General features: G+C 47.9%; 1 protein-coding gene across 10 annotated transcripts in view; it reads left to right on the top strand.

The window, feature by feature from the left end:
• Nucleotides 1-25,447, top strand: part of MARK2 (microtubule affinity regulating kinase 2) — a 140,473-nt gene that overhangs the window by 94,334 nt on the left and 20,692 nt on the right. For all 10 annotated transcript variants that reach the window (XM_072984103.2, XM_072984100.2, XM_072984099.2 and 7 more), the window contains exons 4-12: nt 11,481-11,529; nt 12,064-12,129; nt 14,261-14,331; nt 16,971-17,027; nt 18,346-18,582; nt 18,800-18,919; nt 22,382-22,481; nt 22,836-22,948; nt 24,794-24,926. In XM_072984103.2, the coding sequence (XP_072840204.2) occupies nt 11,481-11,529; nt 12,064-12,129; nt 14,261-14,331; nt 16,971-17,027; nt 18,346-18,582; nt 18,800-18,919; nt 22,382-22,481; nt 22,836-22,948; nt 24,794-24,926 (946 nt within the window). The remainder of the gene's footprint in view (nt 1-11,480; nt 11,530-12,063; nt 12,130-14,260; nt 14,332-16,970; nt 17,028-18,345; nt 18,583-18,799; nt 18,920-22,381; nt 22,482-22,835; nt 22,949-24,793; nt 24,927-25,447) is intronic.

The raw sequence follows: 25,447 nt of genomic DNA, 5'->3' as shown, positions 1-25,447 counted from the left end.
TGTGGTATGAATTGCAGGGTATGACTTCCCAGTATATATTCCCAATTGCTATTCTTTGGATTTCTGCACACATGCACACAAACACATACAGACACCTAAAAAAAATCAGTACGTACTTGGTGAACCAGAGCAGAATTGCTTCCATGTTTTGTTTAGGGCAGTATCCAACCCTTTCCCCTCGTTTGTGCCCTGCTTCTCTGCCCCCCCCCCCATCTGCCAGCCAACTCGGAAAGGGATCTAATACACCATGCTCTACTCAAAAGCAATTTTACTTTATATAGCAAGAAAACAGGATTTAAGTTGCATACAGGATTTAAGTTAGGGGAGGGAGCGGTGATATTTTTAGCCCATCTTTTCCATATATTAAGGCTGGCTGGGTAGGTGGAAAATCTTGAAAAAGGGTCACCTCACCATATACCTGAATGGATTTGGAGGCATGTAATTATTATTCCTGATGGCAGAAAGTGAGGAGGAATTAAAGAACCTTATAATGAGGGTGAAAGAGGAGAGTGCAAAAAACGGCCTGAAACTCAACATCAAAAAAAACTAAGATCATGGCCACTGGTCCCATCACCTCCTGGGAAATAGAAGGGGAAGATATGGAGGCAGTGACAGATTTTATTTTCTTGGGCTCCATGATCACTGCAGATGGAGACAGCAGCCACGAAATTAAAAGACGCCTGCTTCTTGGGAGGAAAACGATGACAAACCTGGACAGCATCTTAAAAAGCAGAGACATCACCTTGCCAACAAAAGTATGCATAGTCAAAGCTATGGTTTTTCCTGTCGTGATGTATGGAAGTGAGAGCTGGACCATAAAGAAAGCAGACCGCCAAAGAATTGATGCCTTTGAATTGTGGTGCTGGAGGAGATTCTTGATAGTCCCCTGGACTGCAAGGAGAACAAAACTATCAATTCTAAAAGAAATCAACCCTGAGTGCTTCCTAGAAGGACAGATCCTGAAGCTGAGGCTCCGGTCCTTTGGCCATCTCACAAGAAGAGAAGACTCCTTGGAAAAGACCTTGATGTTAGGAAAGTGTGACGGCAAGAGGAGAAGGGGACAACAGAGGACGAGATGGCTGGACAGTGTCTGCGAAGCAACCAACATGAAATTGACAGAACTCCAGGAGGCAGTGGAAGGTAGGAGGGCCTGGCATGCTCTGGTCCATGGGGTCACGAAGAGTCGGACACGACTAAACGACGGCGAATTATTATTCCATGTATCGGATCTACAAAGCCGCCATAGATCCGTTCTGTCTTGCAAGATCTGAGCCTGTTTCTTGGCCCGAACGTCAGCCAGCAGCTCCCTCCCCTCCCAAGACACCCCAGCAGAGAGAAACATGTCTTTACCAGGGACCCTCTGGTTTCCCTCCCTCCCTCCCTCCCTCTTTTTAAGCTGCAAAACATCGGTTTCAGGGTAGCCTTCTCTTCCTTGCTTCCCAAATGTTCCTTCTTCTGTTTCCACCACACAGGGACTGCGTAGGCGTTGCAAGCACATGGTCTTCTCCACAAGGGGCTGGACTGTTGCGTGAGGATATATTCCTCCTTCTCCCCCCTCCATCAGCTGCAGTGCTTCTCTCTCTCCCCCCCCCTCTCCTCCATCATCTTCCCTGCACTGATGCCTCCCTCTCACCATGGTTAAATGAGGAAGTGACATGCCACAGTGTGTTAAGGAGAGTATCACCACCTGGAGTGGTCTCATTCTTGTGGTTAACCCCCTGCTAGTTAGCAGTCCTCTTGCAAACAGATTAGGTCTTCCCCCCCTTAGTGGCCCTTCGGAGATCAGGAGAACACAGCCGCCCTGTGACTGGTTACGCCAGCCTATCGACGGGGTGGGTGTGTGGCTCTGATCCATAGGCACCGAGAATGGCAGAGTTTAGCCAGGAGCATGAAATATGTGGCTCCAGGGTGGATTTCATTTAAATCAAATTTATTTCAGTCACGATTTAAATTTTAAAAATCGGATTTTTTTAATGATTTATATTTAAAACATTTATTAAGGAAAAAAAAGCTATGGAGATTTAAACAAATCTGAATTTTAAAAAATCATTGGTTTTTATCCACCCTGCGTGGCACACTGCATGTTTTTGGACTGTCAGGTTTTCATCTGCCCCAGCCAGCGACATAGCTGGAGGTGAAGGAGGACAAGAGGTGTGTAGTCCAAACATCATCTTGAGAGTGTCGTGTCCCATCCTGAAGTTAAACCTTTAGATTCGTAGCCATTACAGTGGGGTCTTGACTTGAGAATCCGTATTGGAAGGCGGTTCTCAAGTCAAAAAGTCTGTAAGTCAAGTCTCCATTGACCTACAGTGCATTGAAAACCGATTAATCCCGTAGCAGGCCGTTTTTGTTCCATTTTGGTTTTTTTCTGGTCTGTAAGTCAAATCTCAGTCTGCAAGTCAAACCTAAATTTTGTGGCCAGAGAAGTCTGTAACTCAAAAAGTCTGTAAGTCAAGCCGTCTGTAAGTCAAGGGTCCACTGTATTGTGTTTCATACAAAGATGGACGTGGGGTTGACTGACTTGCATTATTTTAGCCACTAATCCGTGGGCTTAGTTAAATGTGTCTCTTTTTCCAACTTTTTTGGGTTATAGTATACACGGAGCTTGGTTCGGCTGCCTTGCATCCAGGTCCCAGCCATTCAATTCATACATGAAGCATTTAGATGGTTGTCTGGGAAGTTTGCAACCCAAAGAGGAACAGTGTTAGCCCCTGCAACTACTCAACCTGCCCGCCTCTGTTTTAGGGGAGAAAACAAAGAAGGGAACCGGCAGGAAGGAAGGCATCATCAGCCCCTGGGATAGAAGGCACTTTCCACTTATACATTGGCCCAGTGGGCATTCAGGCTGGACTTTCTGCAGCTTAAGCGGCCACTTGGGGAGTCTAAGTATCTGACCATCTGACGCCTGCCAGCTTTCCCGTACTTCCAGATGCTTCCTTGCCGCCACAGATTTAGAAGTAATTTATAGATCTCTCACCAGGAACAGTTCTTAGGGAGCCTGCCAGCAACTTAATTGCCATGGAGCAAAGCAAAGAGGAAAGGGGGGATTATTTATTTGCTTGTGTATTTATTTATTTATTGGAAACACAGAAGCACCCTGCAGTCTGGGGGTCTTGTAGAAACTCTGTCTGCAACTAACGCGTATCTCTGTGGTTTTGACCGCAGGCCTGATGGTTGGGGATTGTACCGCATCTTCCCTGGGTGCAAATACAGAAGCCCGTGGGAAGCTATTTAAGCGGTCCTTTAGTCTTAGGTGCTGTGCAAAATGATTTGGGGTATAGATAATGGCACGTCCAGGGAAACCCGCTGATGCCGTCTTATCCCGGAATAGTAGTGAACTATGAAGAAGAAATTCAGAAGAATCTCTCAGAGAGAAAGATGTATCTTCTCCTGTTTGGAAAATAAGAACAGGCCAGGAACTGAAAAGCAGGACTTGCTGTGAAGAACTGTCAGAGCTGGTTTGGTGGAGAGGAAACCCCTCCCAGACAGACACACAACACGCATGAGCGACATTTTCCCAAAGCCAGATCATTCCATTGCACTGCCGACAAAGCAGAGCAGGAAAATAGCAGGCAGTTGGGTTGGCGGTGGCTTCAACCTTTCCAGGAGGGTCATCTTGAACAACACAGTTCCTAGAAAATCAGAAGAAATAGGGGCCCAAGTCAATTTTTCCCATTAAAATGCTCTGACGCCCAGGTGCCGTAGAAGCTATCCCAGCTCCCCTGTTACTCACATCGGTCTCCTTTAAAACATCAAGTGGACCCAGAACGCAGCCTCCAAGGCCAGTCTTGAAAAAAACACGTGGGGGGGCAGCAGTCCTTCAGGAGTACAGTGGACCCTCGACTTACAGACGGCTCGACTTACAGACTTTTTGAGTTACAGACTTCTCTGGCTGCAAAATTTAGATTCGAGTTGCAGCCAGAGAATCGACTTACAGACCAGAAAAAAACCAAAGTGGAATAAAAATAGAATAAAAACCACTGGTTATGGGATTAATCGGTTTTCAGTGCATTGTAGGTCAATGGAGATTCGACTTACCGACTTTTCGACTTGCAGCCACCATTCCAATACAGATTAATTCCTTAAGTAGAGGGTCCACTGTATTGGCTTAAAGTTTTTATTTATTTTAAGAGTACTCTAACATCTGAGGGTAACCAGTGTTACATACAGCACTGATGTTACCTGTCTGTCATGGGTTTGGAGGGAAAGTTCCATCCTATGGGGAGTGGAAGGCGGGACATCAGGAGGAGGGGCTGTACTGTATATATATGTGATGCGTGTGTGGTGAGAGAGAGACACTGGGAGACACTGGGATGTGACGAAGCAGCAGCTGGGAAGAAGAAGCTGTTGTGGGAGTCTGAGTGTCAGACAGGGTACTACTGTGGGTCAGAGTACCAACCTGATGGGTTCAGGTGTCTGTTGGTTAGCCAGAGCTGATAGGTTCAGGGTCTGTGCTTCAAGTTGGGGGTTCTGGGTGAACCAAACTGTATGCATGTATGAATGAGAGTAAGCCACGTTACTTTATCTTATTCACCTGATTGTTTATTTTTCCCTGTGTGTATTTAAAATAAACCTTGTTCCTTTTATTGTTTGGAAATCCATCCCTGGTCTGTGTGACTTCTTATGGGGAATGGTTGGTGGCAGCTTAGTTAAAGTGTGGCAGATCCCAGTAGGTCTGGGTTTGTCACATTGATTGGTGTCCAGCGTGTGGGATACGACTGGTCCAGTTGTCCAGCGGTCCAGCAAAGCCTTGGCAGGTGTGCCCAGAGCAAGGGGGGTCTAGTCAGGGACAGTCTGAGGCGCGTAGGTAATCTTCTAGGTGTGCCTCACGGGGAGGTGCGCTAGTAGAGGAGCGTGCCAACTGGGGAGACTTGGATTGAGGTGCTCTGAGGCAGCCTAGTTTTGGCGGGAAAAGAGCTGAGGCGGAACTGCGTAGTGACAGTGAGCTAGCTTGCCAGCTGAGAGGCCCAGCAGAGGGGGGTAGGCTCTGACTCGATACTGTTGCAAGTTAGTGCTGAAAGGACAGCAGCAATCTCTGGGGAAGGCTGGTTCTGAGGCAGGAAGGAGGGAAGTGGTCGTTTTGTTTTGAGGCTTGACTTTGTAGAGCAGCCTGTTCTGAGGGGGGGATTATGCCCTTGACTCGAAGCCAGATGGCCGAAATGAGTGAAGTGAAAGACCCCCAGATTGACCAAGGTTCTGAGGATGAATTTGGCTCAGTGCAGGGTGACAGCACAGGAGAGCAGGACCCAGAACTCAGAAAAATACTCCTAGCCCAACAGCATGAACTGAGGATGAGGCAATTTGAAGTGGAGGAAAGGTTAGAGAGAGAAAAAATGGAGGAAAGGGAAAGAGAGAAACAAAGGCAATTTGAAATAGAGAGATTGGAAAGAGAAGAAAGATTGGAGAGAGAGAGAATGGAAATGGAGAGGGAGAGAGAGAAAATTGCTCTGGAAAAAGAAAGAATGGCGTTTGAATTAAGAAAACTGGAAATGATGAACCAGAACAATAATAATAATAGGGATTCTGAGGGAGGCCAACTGTCTAAAGCTGACCTGAAGAAATTCCCTGTGTACCACAAGGGAGATTGTCCTGAGGTGTTCTTTTCCTTAGTGGAAAGAGCGTTTGTGGACTTCTCAGTGAGGGAAACTGAGAAGATGACCATCATGCGATCTTTAATCAGTGGTAGCCTGGCTGAGGTTTATGCCGAGATGCCTGAGGAACTGATGAAAGATTTTGCAGAGTTTAAAAAACTGGTGTTTGCCAGACATGGAATAAATGCGGAGCAGCTGAGACAAAGATTCAGGTCCCTCACCAAGAAACCAGAACAGACTTTTACCCAAGTGGGGGCCCAATTGGTGAGGCTGCTTGAGAAATGGCTATCGCAGGAGGGGACAGAGACCTATGAGCAGCTTAAAGATTTGATAGCACTGGAACAGTTCTATTCAGTCCTGCATGGGGAATTGAAATTCCAGGTGAGGGAAAGGAAACCGAAATCTGTGGCAGAAGCCGCGGAGGTCGCAGATTTTATTTCCCAAATAAGAAAGCCCTTGGGTGAGGGGAAATCTGTAGGTAAACCCAAAGAAACCTACAGCAAGTACTCTCAGGGACCAGGGAAAAGCCAGCAAGGGGGAGGGGCCCATGGTGAAGGGAAGCCCTCAGACATGAAACTAAGACCTCAGATTTTGGAGGGAAAACCAAAACAAGATGAGAGAGAATCAAAATACACCAGAAAATGTTATTTCTGTCAGGGAAAGGGTCATCTAATTTCAGAGTGTCAGAAATTAAAGCAGCTAAAAATAATGGTGCCTCAGGAGTCTAGTGGAACCAAGCCAAAAGCTGTGTTCTGTGTCCAGAAAGAGCAAGGCTCAGTCTCACTGAGGGAGCCTGTTGCCATGGCTACTCAGCCTGGAACAGCTACCGCTGCTGATCAGGCTGAGGAAAATGGTCCTCTTGTGGAGGTAAAGCGCTGCTTGCTGGTGAAAACAGATTCTCAGTTGTTTGAGACAGCCGGGGTGGACGTAGGAATACTTGACCGTCAGTATAGGGGGCTGCGGGACACTTGTTCCCAGGTAACCCTGTGCCATCCAGATATTATTCCTAGGGAGTTTATAATCCCAAATGAGAGCATGAAGGTGGCAGGGATTGAGGGGCAGGTAATCTCTCTGCCAGTAGCAGAGGTACCTGTCAACTTTCAAGGCTGGAGGGGAGATTGGCGGCTAGCGATTTCATCGACTCTGCCAGCAGCCGTGCTCGTGGGAAATGACCTGGCTGAACATGTGAAACGGGTGCTAGTGATTACACGCTCACAAGCCACCACGGGGACAGTTCAGGGGGGTAATGATGAGCCAGAGACGGAAGCAGAGGGGAGTTCAGAAGCTGTGGTGGAAACCTTAACCACAGACAGCAGATTTGGACAGGAGCAAAAGGCAGACGCCACTCTCCAAAAGTGTTTTGAACAGGTGACTGACGCCCAGCTAACACCTGAAACCCCAGTGAGATTTCTGGAGGAAAAGGGGATTTTATATAGAGAGGCCCTGAGGAATATCTCAAAAGGGGGAGATGGGATCCGAAGTCAGCTGGTGGTACCTGAAAAGTATCGCCCCATGATCTTACAAAGGGGTCACTCTGACATGTTTGCTGCACACTTAGGGGTGAAAGGGCCCCTTGATTTGATCAAGCAAGATTGGGAGCAGATCACCCAGGATGACCCACAAGACGTTGTGACATACATAGACACCTTGATGAATGACCTAAGGAGAAATCTAGAGCTGGCAGCAGAAAACCTGCAAGCTCAGAAGGTCAGACAGAAAACATGGTATGACCACAAAGCTAGAGAGAGGCACTTTGACCCAGGGGAGGAAGTGCTTTGGCTTAGGCCCTGCAGAGAGAATAAACTGCAGCTCAAATGGGCAGGACCATATAGGGTCATTTCCAAGATGTCAGACCTGAACTACCTAATAGAGCAGGAGGAGAACCAAGCAAGGAGGGTGGTTCATGTGAATGCCCTAAAACCCTACTACAGAGGGGAACAGAGGGTTTTATTCGCGATAAAAGCAGCTGAGAGTGAGGAAGCTGAATTACCCTTCTGGGAGGGTAGAGGGGAAGTAAAATACAACCCAGAGGAGGTAAAGATCAGTCCTGCACTCACCCAAGACCAGCAGCAAGAACTAAAAATGCTGCTTAGTAAATATCAGCAGGTGTTTTCCAACAAGCCGGGGATAGTGAAGGGAGTGATGCATCGGATCCACACAGGGGATGCACCCCCGCAGGCAGTATCCCCATACCGAGTAACGGGACCCTATAGGGACAAGGTGCGGAAGGAGCTGGACGAGATGCTGAGGGAGAACATAATCGTCCCCTCTTCTAGTCCTTGGTCCTCTCCGATAGTCCTTGTGGACAAGCCTGATGGGAGCATTAGGTTTTGTGTCGATTACAGGAAATTAAACCGTGTAACCACTCCTGATGCCTACCCAATGCCCAGGCTAGACAACCTGATTGAAACCATAGGGGGTTGTCGGTTCATCTCATCATTGGACCTGGTAAAGGGATATTGGCAATTAAGAATTGATCCTAGGGATCAAGAAAAGACTGCCTTTTGCAGCCCTTTTGGTCTCTATGAGTTTCGAGTCCTGAGCTTTGGTCTCAGAAATGCACCAGCCACATTCCAAAGGCTGATGGACCAGACCTTGGCAGGGCTCAGTGACTTTACAGTGGCCTACATTGACGACATAGGGATCTTCAGTAATACCTGGGAAGATCACCTGATACACCTGGAGTTAGTGCTGCAGAGGTTAAGTGCAGCAGGGCTAACAGTAAAGGCCAGCAAGTGTCAGCTGGGTAGCCCAGAAATAAAATACTTGGGTCACATGGTAGGGGGAGGAATGATAAAACCCCTGGAGGCCAAAATAGAAGCTGTTCGTGATTGGCCTAGACCCAACACCAAGAAAAAGGTCAAATCATTTCTTGGGTTGGTGGGCTACTACAGAAAGTTCATCCCGAGGTTTAGCGAGATTGCGGCTCCGCTGACCGATCTGACGAGGAAGAAGGCTGATGACCGCATCCCGTGGACCAGCGACTGTGAGGCGGCGTTCCAGAGGTTGAAGGAGGCGTTAATCAACTATCCAGTGTTGCGGGCTCCAGACTTCGACCGGGAGTTTATCATCTACACCGATGCGTCTAACAGCGGGGTAGGAGCAGTTCTGTGCCAGGAGGATGAGAATGGTGACCAGCATCCAGTGTCCTACCTGAGTAGGAAACTCCAAAAAGGTGAGAGACATTTGGCAACCGTGGAGAAGGAGTGTTTGGCCATAGTCTACGCGATCCAGAAGGCCAAGCCTTACATCTGGGGAAGACATTTTGTTCTGTGTACTGACCATTCACCATTGCAATGGTTAAAGACAATGAAAACCCACAATAGCAAACTTATGAGGTGGGCTTTAAACCTACAGGACTATGACTTTGAAGTGAAGGTGGTCAGAGGGTCAGTGAACTGTGTTGCTGACGCCTTGTCAAGAAGACCTGAAGATTGAAGACGGCGAAAGAACATGGACTATGTGTATATAATGATGACAAAAAGTTAAATGTACCTATTTGTTGAACTTGGTTTGTATGAATAAAGGTAAATTGATGTAATGTAGATGGTAAATGTTTAAATGCCTATTTGCTATGGTTTAACTTAGAATGTAAGTATAAGTAAGTATAATATGGTATGTATAACTGTTGTTGTGTATTTTACCCAGGTTGTTTTTTGGTGAAAAGCACGTTAGCTTTCCCCCTACAAAACAACTTATAAAGAGGGGAGGTGTTACATACAGCACTGATGTTACCTGTCTGTCATGGGTTTGGAGGGAAAGTTCCATCCTATGGGGAGTGGAAGGCGGGACATCAGGAGGAGGGGCTGTACTGTATATATATGTGATGCGTGTGTGGTGAGAGAGAGACACTGGGAGACACTGGGATGTGACGAAGCAGCAGCTGGGAAGAAGAAGCTGTTGTGGGAGTCTGAGTGTCAGACAGGGTACTACTGTGGGTCAGAGTACCAACCTGATGGGTTCAGGTGTCTGTTGGTTAGCCAGAGCTGATAGGTTCAGGGTCTGTGCTTCAAGTTGGGGGTTCTGGGTGAACCAAACTGTATGCATGTATGAATGAGAGTAAGCCACGTTACTTTATCTTATTCACCTGATTGTTTATTTTTCCCTGTGTGTATTTAAAATAAACCTTGTTCCTTTTATTGTTTGGAAATCCATCCCTGGTCTGTGTGACTTCTTATGGGGAATGGTTGGTGGCAGCTTAGTTAAAGTGTGGCAGATCCCAGTAGGTCTGGGTTTGTCACAACCAGATCCCCTACGGCCGAGCTGCCGTGCGGATCGTAGTCAGAAGGCTAAGCAAAGGGTGCGTTCATGGCCCTGACACCGGGCACCTCGAGAGGCGCAAGGAGAGGCGGCCGTTTTGGGCCCGGGCTGCCTTTGGCGCAAGTGCCCCATTTCTAGGAGAGAACAGGGTGCCCTGAAGCGGGATGTCCTCCATTTCTAGAACCCCTTGACCCCTCTCCTCCCTCTTTTTCTGGACATCTAGCCAAGCCAGAGTCTGGATTGTGGCATGTCTCTTCCCCGTCACACAGTAATGTGGGCATTGGCTTGACCAGCGCCTGGCATGGCTTTTCCCGTCTGCACCAGCCTCTCTGTTTATTTCACGAAAGCCATGATTCCCAACCTGGGGTACATGTACCCTCGGAAGGTACAAACCGGGACATTTAGGGGTATATGGAAAGAAATTGAATAAAGGTGGTAAAAGGTACATGTATCAACAGTGTAAGACAAGATGCAAGTCAAAAGTTCTTCTCTAGACAATGTGTTGTGAACATGCCACTACAGTGTGTGTGCTCAGCAGTACCCCCCCCCCCAGACTCAGCTTTCACTCTTCTCTGCTTCTCAAACATTTGAGTGCCATCATACTGGTACCAGTGTTTATATAAGCGAGCACCCCAGTCTGTCCTGGAAATAATGTACAGTGAGTTCTTCTAAGTCTTCTGTGATTTATTTCCTTGAATTCACTGTGTCTTTTGACTCTTGAATGTAAATATCTACGCACTGCCTGTTCACCTTATTATTCCGTTGCTTTTTAATCCCATTATTGGATTGTTTGTTTTACAGTTACAATATATGAATTCAAAACAGCAACCATATTAATTGCAAATGTCTTTTGCTAATACAATTTATGAAAAACAGGTGGTACCCCTTATGCCAAGGGGTATGCAAGTGAGAAAAGATTAGAAGCCGCTGTACTAAAGTGATGGAACACCTCGGGGGGGGGGGGGGGACCTGCCTTATAGGGCTTGTGGGAAGCCCGGAGTCTGATGTTTAGAAACCAGATCCTGAGCAAACTCTCCCATCTCCAGATTTCTGTAGGGAAAATCATTCTAGTAAAAATCCTGGACCTGCTACCACCCCCTTCCATTCACCATCAGGTGTGAACCTGGCCCCTTGTCTGAAGCTCTGACCAGGGAGAAAGACGTAGAGGGATATAGATGCACCCTTCCCCCAATTCCTCCACCCCCCCAATAGCGATCCCTTGGCTGACTTATTAGCAGCTTATTGCCCAGGCTCATTACAGGCAATCGGATTGCCTTTTTTTAATTAACGGATTGCTGTAACACATTATCCTTAAAAATGTCTAATCCAGAGAGAACAAAGATGTGGGAGGAAGGGAGAGAGCAAGTTCCGACATAGCCCAAGGCGTTGGAAAAACATGATCTTTGGCGACTTATAGCCGGAATGTAGACCAGACCTCCCAGAGGGGCATCGCTTCCAGCAAGTTTGTGCAAGGGAATAGAGCCAGAGAGTCGCTGCGCTCTCCTGCTGGCAGCTACTGCCCGCGGGGAATGGCGCTCCCCGAGCCGTACTTTTTGAGTACGACAATGAGAGCCACTGTAGCGCTCTGCACGTTTGACCTTGCTGTTCTCTGTTCTTCTGTTTCTTCAGCTCTTCCGGGAAGTGCGAATAATGAAGGTTTTGAATCATCCCAATATAGGTGAGACCTTTGACCCTCGTTCTCTTTTTCCCCCTTTACTGCCAGATGTGGATGTTCTGTGCTCCAAAGCCGTTGATGTGGCCCCTGCCCTCCCGAGAACCTCCTCAATCTCCCCCCCCCGCCACCCCTCACCTGATGCACATGTCATTTCTGGACGGGCTGTTGAAATTCTGTCACAGCCTTCCCCGGCCTTCAGTTTTCTACCATCCCCAGCCACAGTATGGCTCTTGTTAGAGGTAATGGAAGTTGAATTCCCACCCATCTGGAAGGCATCAAGCTGGAAAAAGGAGGCCCTGCAGCTGAGATAATTATTCTTAAAGTCTGTAAGTTAGCTTCCATAATGTGGCAGTGAATTCCACAAGTTAATTACCCTCTAATGAGAAAGAGGGTGCTCTCTCTTTCTACCAGACAGACTGGTAGTCAGCTTCGTTGCTTAGAGCAGGGGGGGGGGGCCTCCTCCACTCCTTTCATAATTGTTCAATCATCCACCTTGCCTTTTCCACCATTGAAGTGTTGTGTTCTCTTGTCTTGCAGTTAAATTATTTGAAGTCATAGAGACAGAGAAGACACTGTACCTTGTCATGGAGTATGCTAGTGGGGGTAAGTCTTGATTCCAGACGCCCTGTGAAAGCCGCTTGGCAGGGTGTGTGTGTGTGTTTGTGTGGCTTTTTGTTCTGGGAAGCACTTTGCTTAAGGTAAGGGTGTGGATCTCGGAACTGGTGCTGGACTCAAACTCCCATCAGCCAGCACAACCAGCAGCCAGGGGAGATGGGAGTTGTTGTCCAGCATCTAGAGCACGACAGATTCCTCTGCTTTGGGCTACAGAGGAAGCGCAGGTTCTGACCCAAGAAACCCATTGAGTGGACTGTGGGTCAATTGTTCTCTTCGTCCGCCAGCCCTAACTTGTGGGATTATGGTGAGGATAACCTGCTTTCAGTTTCCCCATATTGGTTGTAGGGCCGGACAAATACATGTCAGATCTGAAATTGCACACAGGGCATGACTCGGTAGGCCCCAATTGTGTCAGAGGCCCTCGGCAAGCTACTTTCCAAATAACTGGAGAGAAGGATGCTGTGAAAAATGCTGAATTTCTGGGCTTTTAATATAATGTTGTAAAATACATTTCAAGCAAAGGTCCAACCCAAAGCAAATCAAGGGTGGGGGGGAAATGTACCCCAATTCTTGCCTTAAAGCCTCCCATGTCTTGTTGTACTGGATCAGATCAGAGGCCTGTGTTAATCTAGGACTGCCTACAAAACTGGCCACAGTTGTTCTTTGAGGGGGTCCCTCCTGCCCACCCCTCTGAAAATCTGGCAGTCAGTGAGACGGGCAGCCTCCCCATTGTGCCCTGTTTTGTGCAGTGTTTGGACAGAAAGCCGGCAGATAAACGGCCCCGATCCCTGTCCCTTTGCCTAGCAGGCCGGTTCCCAGGTGCGTTAGCCCCATGCACTTGTTTGCTTTGGACGATTTGAAAGCATTATTTCTCAGGCTCAACGCAGAGTTTACAGTTGGCGAGGCAGATGAGGCCTTTAAAAATGATGCTCTTGGAGCTTCTCTTTCTTTTTGTGTGTGTGTTTTCTTTTGGCGCACCATTTGGTGTGTTCCCCACCCCCCACCCCTAGAACTCAGATAACAGTTTTGGCGTTTCTGAGGCTTGCTTTGGTTTTGTTCCAACTTGAGACTGACTCACCGGAAATCCCTGTCTTGCCACAATCACAGAGGCCATTAGGAACCCCATCCCAATGGTTGATGGTTCGTCCATCTCTTCCAGCCTTGCCTGTTCTGACACAAAGTGGTTCTCCTGGGCATCAGAGGGTCTCTCCGGGACCACCTGCTAGCTTATCTGGTCTTTGGTTTGTGTTGTTTTGGTGTTTGTTTGTTTTTAAACAAAACAAGTCAGAGACTGACCTGGAGCTTTGTGCTTTTCCACGGGAACACTTAACAAACAGGCTTTTTGGTGGCCGCTCTGGGATTTCTGGAAGGGAGGTTAGCTTAGCCTCGTCCTTCCTGATCCTTCTGCTGGCAAGCAAAGACCTTTCTGCTCAGGCAGCCTTTTGGCAAATGGACTGGCAGTTAAAGTAGGGGCTTTCAACAGGCAAGGACTGTACGTTTGTCCCCCTGACGTGCTTTTAAATTACTTTTAATTTAGGTTGTCATTTTAATGTAATAATCTGCTCAGTTGAGCTTTAATATGGTCAAGTGCGGGGTTTTTATTTGTGCCCGTTTCTTAAACCATTTTGTGAGCCGATTTCGGTCCCAGAACTGGGAGAAAGGTAGGATGTAGGTTAAATAACATAAGCACTGGGAACTGCCTTTAAAAATGGTTTCTAAATCCATCCAGCCCTCTGTTTGCTATGCTGACAGCCAGAAAGTCCCCAAAGTGTCAGACAGGCGTGTTTTCCAGCCTTACCTGGAGATGTCAGGGACAGAACACTCTATGCAGAGCAGATGCTTTGCCACTGAGCTGCGCCAGGTACAATAGTTGAGAACTCTTGACAGGTAGACAGAGCTGGCTGGGTCTCCTCGATTCCCTCTAGGCAACCTTTCCCGCCCACTCCCAGCAAAGTAGAGTCAGCAACAAAGGTGTGAGGTGGAGAGCCTCCTTCCCCCAGATGTCCTGGTTTGACTTTATTCCAGGAATAAACATGCTTCGGATTTCATCACTTTTGATATCCTGCCCCCTGATTCCCTGGCCATAACGAGCGTTTCTTTTGCATCGGCTCTCTTGCAGGTGAAGTGTTTGACTACCTGGTAGCCCATGGAAGAATGAAAGAGAAGGAAGCGCGGGCGAAATTCCGACAGGTGGGTGTCGTTCCTTTTGGGGGGGGGGTGCCGTGAACTGCATTTTTTTTCCTTGTTAAGTACAGGGCTGGAGGGATATGTGGGAGAGCCCTCCCCAGGGTTGCTAAGCTGTTGTCTGATTCTACAGTCGTAGAGAACACTCTCCCGGAAGTGACGCCGCGGCTTCTGGGAGGAAGCGTGGCTACCCATTCTTCCTCTTTCTCATAGAGTCTTTCTTTGATCAATCTAATTGGCATGATGAAACCATTACCCTATCTGAACCCTGCCAACGATCTGTATACTATCAACACTCTGTAAGGTTAATAAAAGGGAGTCCTCTTGGGGGGGGGGCGTTGCCCCAGAGGTGTATGGAGAGGTGTGTGTGTGTGCATGGAGGACTCTGCTGGCAGACATCTCTGTGTGTGGCCGACTTCTTTAACTTCTCTCTCTAAGACCAATTGCTATCTTAATTACTTGTAGATCACATAACCTACCAGCCTTCTCATTTCGCAACCACAATAGGAATAGGTCCAAAAAGTGATGGGGAAATGCTGGAGTTGTTCTGATGGGTAGATAATATCTGGACACCTTGTAAATTTCACTGAATTAAGGCAATAAATTTTGTTTGGAAGCGCTCAGAAAAATCGGAAATGGGGGGGGAGGGATAGGCAGAAGGAAAGAGAATTTGTTCATAATTTTACCATTAGCACATGTCATTTGAAGCAAAAATCAAGGTTCTAGCCATTCCATTTTTACATGTGGATAGTGCTTGTATAAGCAGAGTGAAAAGAAACAGAGGAGGTGCTTACCTCCCAGGGCGGCCATTGGAAAGGGAAAAGCAATTCTAGGTCTCGAGTGGCAAAGGGTGATCTTCCCCGTATTTCTTGGACTGAAACTCCCAGCATTCCTCACCCTCCGCTGTGCTGCAAGGCCTGATGGAACTTGTAGTCCAGCAACATCTGGAAAGCCTCACCTTCAGCAGCAGTAAATATTCTGCCGCTGGGCTGGGCTGGGCAGGCCTGCCTGATGTGCAGACAAATCTGGGACTGATTTGGATTAAAAAAGCTTATGCCAAGGATCCATCTGGCCCAGTAACCTGTTCCCAAGTTTCTGACAACCAACACCAGTCCCTTAGATGGTCCAGAGTCCACAAGCCCTCTGCATTTTGCGTCAAGGAATGTGCTATCTTTGCACTTGGGCGTTTCATTTCGTTCATAAATAGCAGACCTCCTCTGTGAATGTCCTCATCTTTTTAAAACGAAGGTGGAGAACCTGTGAACCCTCTGGATATTAATCAAACATTGTTCCCACGATGGATCATCCTTGGCCAGAGTGACTAGAACTGATGGAATTAAGAGTCCAATATCACGTGATGGGCCATGAGTTCACTGTTTCAAACCCACCCTTGGGGGAGTGATGATGCTTTATATCTCATGGCAACATGTCCGGAAATTGACAAGATTCAGGGAAGGGGAACGTTCCCAATTGGTGGGCTTCCTCAGCGGAGTCTATTGTCCCACAATATAGGCATCTGGCCCAATCTCCCTCCAGCGGTGGATGGTTGACGGAAGGGTCCCTCCGAATCACCTTCCTCGAGTGACCTTGTCCCCGCGGAAAGACCACAACCATGCATTCTAGAGCTTCTGCCAATGTCCCCTTTTCTTTAGACTTGTCCGGGTCAGGTCACAACCCTCCTACCTTCAAATTAGCGAAGCCCTCCCAACAACCCGTGCATTCTATCATATTCATATTCTCTTTTCTCCCCCTCTTTTCCCTTCCCTTCCTTCTCTCTCTCTCTCTCTTTGGTACACTGAACTGTCTCTTCCCACTTTGTTCCCTTATCTCCTTCTCCCACACGGGCAAAATTAAACTCCTCCTCCCCTTCTTCCGCGCTCTCTCTCTTCCACTAGACAGATTTCCATCTTCTCCTCTTTCCCCTTTGATCCCCTTCTTTTCCCTTCCTCCACCTTCAACTCCTCCCTTTCCATTGTCTTCCCTGCTTCTATCTTTCTCTCCTGCTCCGACGTCTCTAGCCAAGGGGATGGCTCACTGTTCTTTCTGTTTCGGGCCTACCTCCTTCATGGCTATACACTCACAGAAAAAAAGGGAATAGATTGACTTGGGGCTAGTTAAAATGAGTGTTTTCATGGGTGTGAGGCAGGAAATTATACTGTCTCCTTTTAAGTCCATAAGACCTAAATGGCTGCTACTCAGATGATTTCTCAACCACATGCAATGCTTTTCTGCCATACCATGAATCGAAGAATTATATGTCAACAGAGTAGCCACACCAATTGACCTGACTGATAGACCGTAGGTCTTTGCCTCCTAAAGGTTGATTCCATGGGAGAGATGTAAGCTGTTGTCCACATCTTCCTTCACCCGTCATTTATACACAAATCCCGGGCCTAGGGAATGCATTCAGAAAATCTTCTACATAATAAAGCTTTGTTATCAGAACCAGCCTTCCAAATCATGGTGCTTTGTGTTACATTTTCCAAAGTCCCAGAGGTAGCTAGCTGTGGGATTATCCGAGTTGTAGCCCAGCTCACTGAGAAGTTCAAGAAATCCCTTCTAAAGGGGGTTGTTGCAAAGTCAGTCTCCGTCGTCTTGATGCAAGATCGTCCTCCCGACTCTCTCTGTCATTCTTTGTCTTCCAGATAGTTTCTGCTGTGCAGTACTGTCACCAAAAATTCATTGTACATAGAGACTTGAAGGTGAGTAGCAAACTGGGGAAGGGCTTACGGGTGGAGGTCTGCAAAACCATGCCTGCTTTTTGTATGCCTGCTGTGTAAAGGCAGAATTTAGAGTTGGGAGTCTGCGGGACTCGTTCGCTAGCAGGCTCGTGGTCGGGAACTACGTGTTCAGTCCTAATGATGATCAAGGAAAGCTTGGTGCGGTGTGCTTTGCAAGCCTGCCAGATGGATCTCCGCGCGGCTTCAATCAGTGGGTCATAAAGTTAACTCCCTGGGTCTAAGAGTCCAGTATCTTGCCAGCGATACAGGCAGCTTGGTTCCCTCCAGTTACTTCAGATTACAACTCCCATAAGCCCCAGTCAGCATGAGATTGTGTCCCCTCTACCAAGGGGCAACTGGCTACCTACCTGTAGAATACTCATTTCATTCCACCAGAGGGATGGCAGGACTTCCCAGAATCTTTCCTGACGTTAACAAAGGGTATTCTCTCAAGTTGTATCTCCAAAATGCATCTCCAAGGGGCCACTTCCTGGTTGTTACTGAAGAGTCCTCTTCACCATTAATGCATATTATAGTATATGACACACAGAACAGTTTTCTAAGTACTCACCCAGCCAAACCAGTCCTCCTCCCACTGCCCCCATGTCAAAGCGGGAGTGCAAAGTAACTCAAAGCAGACTATACTACCAAAGGATGATAAACTGCCTTATTGGATCTCCCACTGTGTTTCACCTGCATGCTCAGATCTATATCTCCCACTACTTTCCCCACCACCAGCAGCACTATAGACTTGGGAGACGTAGGGAATCCTATGGGCTGAGTGGGGTCTCATCCACCATTTAATCTCCTGTGAATAAATGATCAGGAGACTGGAAACCAAGCCCTGTGAGGAAGAACTGAATGAGCTGGGCATGTTTAGCCTGGAGAAGAGAAGACTGAAAGGTTAGTCCTACAGCAGAGGGTTAGGATCTGTTCTCCATCATCCCATAGTGCAGGACGTGTAATAATGGGCTCAAGTTATAGGAAGCCAGATTTCAGTTGAATATCAGGAAAAAGTTCTTAACTGTTAGAGCAGTACAACTGTGGAACCAATTACCTCGAGAGGTGGTGAGTGCTCCAAGACTGGAAACATTCAAGAGCAAATTAGAGAACCATCCATCTGAGTTGCTTTGATTTGTATTCCTGCCTTCAGCAGAGTGTTGGACTAGATGGCCTTATAAGCCCCTTCTAACTCAGTGATTCTATGGTTACTGCCTGAACATCCCGAGAGCCCATTGGCCATGTATCACTAGGGCTCACCTTTAGCACTTGCAAATCAATATCGTCCTGTCCCTCGCAGGCAGAGAATCTGCTCTTAGATGCCGACATGAACATCAAAATTGCAGACTTCGGTTTCAGCAACGAGTTCACGTTCGGCAACAAGCTCGACACGTTCTGCGGGAGCCCCCCGTACGCCGCGCCCGAGCTTTTCCAGGGCAAGAAATACGACGGCCCCGAGGTTGATGTCTGGAGCCTCGGAGTCATCCTTTACACACTGGTCAGCGGCTCCCTGCCCTTTGACGGGCAGAACCTCAAGGTGAGAGAGGGAGTGAGGTTGGGATCCTGTGTTCCTTACAGGCTGCCTTGTTCAATTGAAGAACCACCACCCCAGAATGGAGAAAAGCAGGGCCCCTTTCTATAGTAACTAGGACTTCCTGCTGTCTTTAGTGGGTGGGGTGCTGGTGTATCTCCCACCCCAGTGCCGCTTGACCCGATGGCTTATTGACTCCCCTCCTTCCCTTTTCCTTCCTCAGGAGCTGCGAGAACGGGTCTTGAGGGGGAAGTACCGGATCCCCTTCTACATGTCTACAGACTGCGAGAACCTGCTGAAAAAATTCCTCATCCTGAACCCAAGCAAGAGAGGCACTTTAGAGGTGAGCTCAGCACAACCGGGAGCTTTTGGTCTGGACCCACGTGCACAGGAGGGTGTCATGAGTTCTGGAATCTGAGGGGGTTAATTACCGTTGAGGAGAATGGTGGGCAATCAGAATTGCAGGCAGCTGAATCACCCCCAGATTCTACATCTTCTTCGGCTGAACTCATGACAGAGGGAGACCAGGAGCAAGACGCAACAGAAGCACCCACCCATGTGGGACCTTTTACTGGCTCCTCTGTCGCCCACCATTCACTGGGGCTCCGTGTGAATGTACAAAGAGGCTCGGCACGGAGTCCAACGCTTGGCTCGGCTACCTCTGTGTCATCTTCAGTTCCGGTGCGAAGATGGGAGTTGTAGTCAAAAATCATTTATCTGGGTACTTTTAGCAATGATTCCTCGAGGTTTCAAACTGCAGGTGTTGTTCTCCTTGTGTGCAGATGCGAAGGGTTTAAACCCAGTTCCTTCTGCTTGCTTCTTTTTCCTTTCTTTTCTCCCACGTTTCTCCTTTAAAAAGGATCCAACGCTGCTTACAGGATTAAAAAGATTAAAACAGAAAATGATTACAAGAGGAAGAAAGAATTAAACAAATGCAATATTAAAATGAATAGATAGAAGCAGTCCTGAAAACACGTTAAAACAACAACAACACAATAGTCCTGTTTTAAAAACCCCTCTTAGATAGCCAGTCACTGAAGAGAAAGGTCTCTGCCTGCTTGTGGAAGGACAGCAAAGATGGGTCGGGGACAGGGAGTTCCAGAGTCTGGAGCAGCCACCGAGAAGGCCCCTCTGAAAGGCCTCCTCTGATGATCTTTACACCTGAGCATTCTCGTAACGGGAGGCACAGCCCTTGAGAGAGTTTGGGCCCGCTGCCCCCACCCACGGTAGCTTCTTTTACATCAGAATGTGCTTAACCTCTCCTTCAGTTCGAGCCGACGCGCCTCCATGTTCTGCCTCAGTTCCCCTTCGCCTCACACAGCCTGGCCAGTTATGACATATCTGAGTTGTGGGGCAACAGCAGGAGAACCAACGGCTCCTTGCCCTGCTCTGAAATCAGGAGGAGCCTTTGACTAGCGGTGTGTAGAGCTTATTGCTTTCTTCCCCGCCATCACTTTCAAGAGGTGTCCGGTGGCTTCCTTCTTTTTCAGAGGACTTTTAGTAAGTCATGCTCTTCCTTAACATCGGCTTCTCCCCTTTTCCCCTGAACTCTTCCTCCTTTGCTTTTATAGCCGCGGCATGCAACCGCGTGTAACTTAATTTTGAAGGATTTTTGTAATGGTTTGGCGTGCTGGCATGAAAATCAAAAACTGTTAAACCACGTGAAATTTTCCATGTCTTGATGGCATGCGGTTACATTTGCGCAGTGTGTCATAAATAGCCGTCGACTAGAACCTCGTATAATTTTAATTTCAGCATTACCTTCTAAATCACCTTCTCGGCTAGAGTTCTAACAGATCAGTCCCTGAAGTAATGGGGAAATGGGAAGGGGTTATTCAAATGTTAATGTTTTTAAGACGGAGTGAATGCTTGACGTCAAGTTGCAGCTGATACACACACGCACAAACATATATACTTGCAAACATAGGTGATGTTGTCTTCTCCAAGCACCATTTGACTGGTTCCCCAACTGTCCCAGAATCTGCTCTTTGTGGTCCTTAACTGTCGTCTATTTGAGTCTCTCTTGCCACAGAGAGGGTAAATCCCGTTTCCGAGCTCCTCGCCAACAGGGGAAGCCCAGTCTTTGCACGCTGTGTGTGTTTTTCTTTTAATTTCTTGCCTTCTCAACAAACATTCCTCCTTGCTTCCCTTCTGCCCTGGTTCGTTTCCCTGCGGCTGGCTTGTGCCTCTTGTCTGGCGGGGCTGCAGTGCCCCCTGCCATCCAAAATTGCCTTTCCAGCCGGGCGGGTAATTAAGCGGCCCCTTCAGCCGGTTCTCAAATCAGAGGGAGGGACGTTCCTTTGGCTTCCGGCCTCGGAACACCTCCGCCCCTGCTGTTCCCTACTTGCTAGAGACAATTTAAATGGCGGGTTTGGGATTCTCCCTTCGATTTCCGCAGGGAATTGCAGAAAGGGGGGGGGTTGGATGCTTTTAAAGGCGCGAGTGAATTTATGCTTTGGTGTGGGAAGAGGCATGACAAGACTCCCCCCCCCCAACCTCAATTTGCCTTGGAAAAGGAAGATGCTTGTGTAGGAGGCAGGAAGAGGAATCTCCTTTGACAGCCCTGATAGGATCTCGAGTCTCATTGTCAGGGCAAAAACGTGTGTTTTTTTTCCTGGTTGATGCCGAATGTCCCTTGAAGGAAGGCGTTCTTCAGGGGACACCTCCCTCCTAGCCCCCCACCCCACCCACCCCAATAGGCCAGGATGACATCTCCGGTGCTGTGAAGGGCTGAGATCTGCCTTTTCAGGGGAAAACGGCCTTGCATCACTACTGCCAACACCAGGTGACAGTGAAAGCATTACGCCTCTGAGGATTACGTTGGAAATGATGCTTCCTTCCCTTCCCATGACTCTCTCTCTCTTTTTGGGGTGTGTGTGACAAAGATGGTTAAATGATTACCTCCTCTTCGCTCCCTTTCTTTCTGTAGCCATGATTCCGGGTTCCATCATGGAATTTAATTTTAAAAGGGTTGCTGGTTCAGTGGCACTTCGTGATATTAGATAATCCACCCAAGATCTCCCTGATGGGCTGCTTCCTGGCTGCCCACCCCCGATGTCTGCTGCCCCCCCTGCACCTCGTGATCCTTTCTGAAGCCCTCTCTGTGTCTCTACAAGACTTGGGGTAATGAGAGGAGGAGTCTTAGTGCCATGCACTGCTTAACAAAATTCTCCCACATTTCTTTACAGCACCAAGCATAATTTTTGGCTTCCCATTTTTAATATCTGAGATAGTCAATATCAGATTATTTTATTGTTGCTTTTATTTTCCTGTCTTACTAATTTTTTTAAAAAAAGTCATACTATTATTCTCCATAAATTGCCCTGTTACTAATGGTTAAAACACACTGTACGGATTTACTGAATGAATGGGTAGATGGATGGATTCATTGGCCATCATAAGCCCATCCTCGCATCCACGCGGATGCCAGTTCTCTGCTCATACCTGAGCGTGGGCCAGGTTTTCTGTAGCTCAGGGCTCACCTGCTTGTCGTGGGGAACTAAGATGGTAACTCTACTGTGGTTGGCAGATGCCCACACTTTACTGAGGTTAGGAGGAGTTGGAAGTCTAGCGGCGTTTTGAGCGACGTAAATTCCCTCTTCCTTCCTTCCTCCCCTTGCAGTAAATATTAGGAGAGAATGTCTGAAGTCTGGTTTTCCAGTTTTAAATCAGAAATCTGTCTGGTAGCACAGCTAGGATCCTTGTAACTAAAATATTGGAAAGAAGGAAGCGTTAAGATCTGCCCACCCTTGCCCAAAACTCAGCACACCAGTCAACTCCATGTTTCTCTTTGGCCTCCTCACAGCAAATCATGAAAGACCGCTGGATGAATGTGGGGCATGAGGATGATGAACTAAAGCCTTACACGGAGCCTGTGCCTGACTACAAGGACCCCCGGCGGACAGGTATGGCATTGCAGCCGCATGACCGATTGAGGGGTCCTGTATCAATCGCTGGGTCTAGCTTCCAGACCTTCTGGATGGATATGTTCATGTTTGCCTTGCAACAGAGAACCACAGATCTCAGTGTTCCCCCCTCCTCCTCCAGCACTATCCTCCCTTTCTCCAAGCGTACACCCCCTCCTCGTTATAATGATAATCTTAGAACCGCAGACCTGAAATGGACTCTATAGACTGAGTCCAAACTCCCAACATCCCAGTTTATTTATCAGTCCTTCAAGAAGTTCTGACAGTCTCTCTCTCTCTCTCTCTCTCTCCTTTCTGCTGTGTGTGTGTCTGCTCTGTTGTGTTGTCTGGCAGAACTCATGATATCTATGGGCTATACCCGGGAGGAAATCCAGGAGTCGTTAGTCAACCAGAAGTATAACGAAGTAATGGCTACATATCTGCTGCTAGGATACAAAAATTCAGAGGTGAGTGCTTTGTCTCTCGGAGCTGCTCAGATCTTTGCCCTATAGAGGTGGTTGAGTTGCCAGACTGCAGTTTCCAAGGCAGTTCACAAACCACACCCACACACACTCTCCAGTTCGGCCGCTCTCCAAATTTGTGACCCCCTAACTCAGGCTCCTCCAGATGGATTGGACTACAGTTCTGTTCGTCGTTGTTTAGTTGTTTAGCTGTGCCCGACTCTTCTTCGTGACCCCCATGGACCAGAGCACGCCAGGCCCTCCTGTCTTCCACTCCCTCCCGGAGTTGGGTCAAAGTCATGTTGGTCGCTTCGATGTCACTGTCCAACCATCTCGCACTCTGTCACCCCCTTCTCCTCTTGCCTTCACTCTTTCCCAACATCAGAGTCTGTTAACAGTGGTTAAATGTGCCCGCTGGGGATGATGGGGGGACTTTATTCCAACATATCTGAAGGGTCCCAAATTGGGGAAGTGGCTGCCCAAAAGGGGGGCCGTCTCCACTTGCACACAGGCAGCATTTCCCAAGACAGCCTGGTTTTTTCAACCTCTGAACGGGTAGAGGGCCGCGTGGCACAGTGGTTAAACTGCTGTACTGCAGCCAAAACTGTGCTCAAGACCTGGGGCTCAATCCCAGGTAGCCGGCTCAAGGTTGACCCAGCCTTCTATCCTTCCGAGGTCGGTAAAATGAGTACCCAGCTTGCTTGGGGGGGGGGCAATGTGTAGCCTGCATAATTAACTTGTAAACCACCCAGAGAGTGCTTGAAGCACGCTTTGCTTTGCTTTAGATTGCAAACCTCAAGCTAGACTATAATCTGCTGGGTTTGCAGATGGCACTCATTCCACCACCACCCTTTTCTTAATCCTTCCCCACTTACTCTGCTTTGCTTTTCCTCCCTTCTCTACGCACATCCACCTTTTTTGGGGTCTTAAGTCAGAAAGTGGGGACCTCCAGGCCTTCCAGGCAAGGGGAGGAGTTGTAGTTCAAGGAGGTTTTAGAGGGTGGCAGGTTTCTCGTTATCGTTGCCTTTTTTTTTTCTTTTACAATTTTTTTCTTGCACAATCTTGGCTCTGTTGATATTCCTTGACTTGTTTTGCTTTATGGCCAGGCTTTTCTTTTCCTCCACCAAGGAAAGAGTGGTCTGTGTCTCCTTGCCCCTTCTGCCCCAGCTTCTGGAGACAACACCAAGCTTCTCGTTTCTGGCCAGTTTTAAGACAAGAGAGTTTTGCTGATTTTTGGTGTCCGTCGTCCGGTGGCGTTGTGGAATGTATTGAAATGTGCCAGAAAGAGATGGGGTGGGTTTTTTTGGTTTTGTTTTTGTTTTTTGGCCAAAATAGATGGGGGTGCATTTTTAGGCCGGCCGGCCAGATTTACACTTCCCAGACTGACAAGTGAACTGGGACAGAATTCTCCTGAAGCCTTCAAGCCCCATAAAAGGAAGGAAGAAAGATAGAAAGAAAGAAAGACTGGAAAAAAAAACAACCAACGGACCATCGATAGATAGAAAGAAAGAAAGATTGGTTCGGGTTAAGGTTATGGCTAGGGTTAGGATTAGAAAGAAAGAATGAACGAACCAACGGACCATCGAAGCGGACCTAAAGCGGACTTGGAGCATTTCATTCAGATTTTCTTCATTCTTTTCAGTCATTTTCAAGACCTGTGGTTTCCCATTTTTGCTCATTTGTGATGGGGAGGGGCAGCTTTTGAGTTCTGGAGACAAGCTAGTCGGGCCCCATGCCTTCCAAAATTGCCCATCTCAATCTAGCCCCCATCCTTCGGTCAAAGCACAGTTGAGAAGCAGAGCCTTCCTCCACCGCCTGCCGTCCCGACCCTTTTCTGCTGCTTTCTTTCAGCTTGACAATGACAGCATTACCCTGAAGCCACGGCCCCAACCCGAACTCACCAACAGCACCGCCCCTTCCCCGTCGCACAAGGTACAGCGCAGTGTATCGGCCAACCCCAAGCAACGCCGCTTAAGCGACCAGGGTAAGTCCACCTACCTCCACCTGGAGCAGGGGATGAGAGGAAAAATAAATTCCTGACACAGAGGCTAGCAGGTTCTTACGAATCACACGCAGAACCAGCCATTGGCATGTTCAACAGCTTGTTCCCTAGTAGGGGATGAACTGTGTAGCTGAACTGAGCAGCAGAACTTGCAAATAACATGGGCTAATATCTGTGAAGATTCTCAAGTCATCCAGGCGAGGTGGTCTGGAAGTTGAGTCATGGCCACTGGACTTCTTTCTTGTTAGGTTGAAACGTTTCGCTCTTCATCCAGTTAGCTTCTTCAGTCTGAAGAAGCTGCTTGGAAGAGTAGCAAAACATTTCGACCCAATAAGGAAGAAGTCCAGTGGCCGTGACTCAACTCCCAGACCATCTTGGCTAAGGTGATATACATACTGTACATTGACCAGTGAAAATGCAAAATGTCCTAATCGGGAATTGTGCACATCCACTGGACTGTGTGGAATAATTTGGCAGTCAGATGTGTGAGATGGAAATAGCCT

Source organism: Pogona vitticeps, chromosome 15, assembly GCF_051106095.1.
Source record: "Pogona vitticeps strain Pit_001003342236 chromosome 15, PviZW2.1, whole genome shotgun sequence".
NCBI classification, from domain to species: domain Eukaryota; kingdom Metazoa; phylum Chordata; class Lepidosauria; order Squamata; family Agamidae; genus Pogona; species Pogona vitticeps.
The sequence above is the reverse complement of the archived record's forward strand: the minus strand, read 5'-3'. Positions and strand labels throughout refer to the sequence as shown.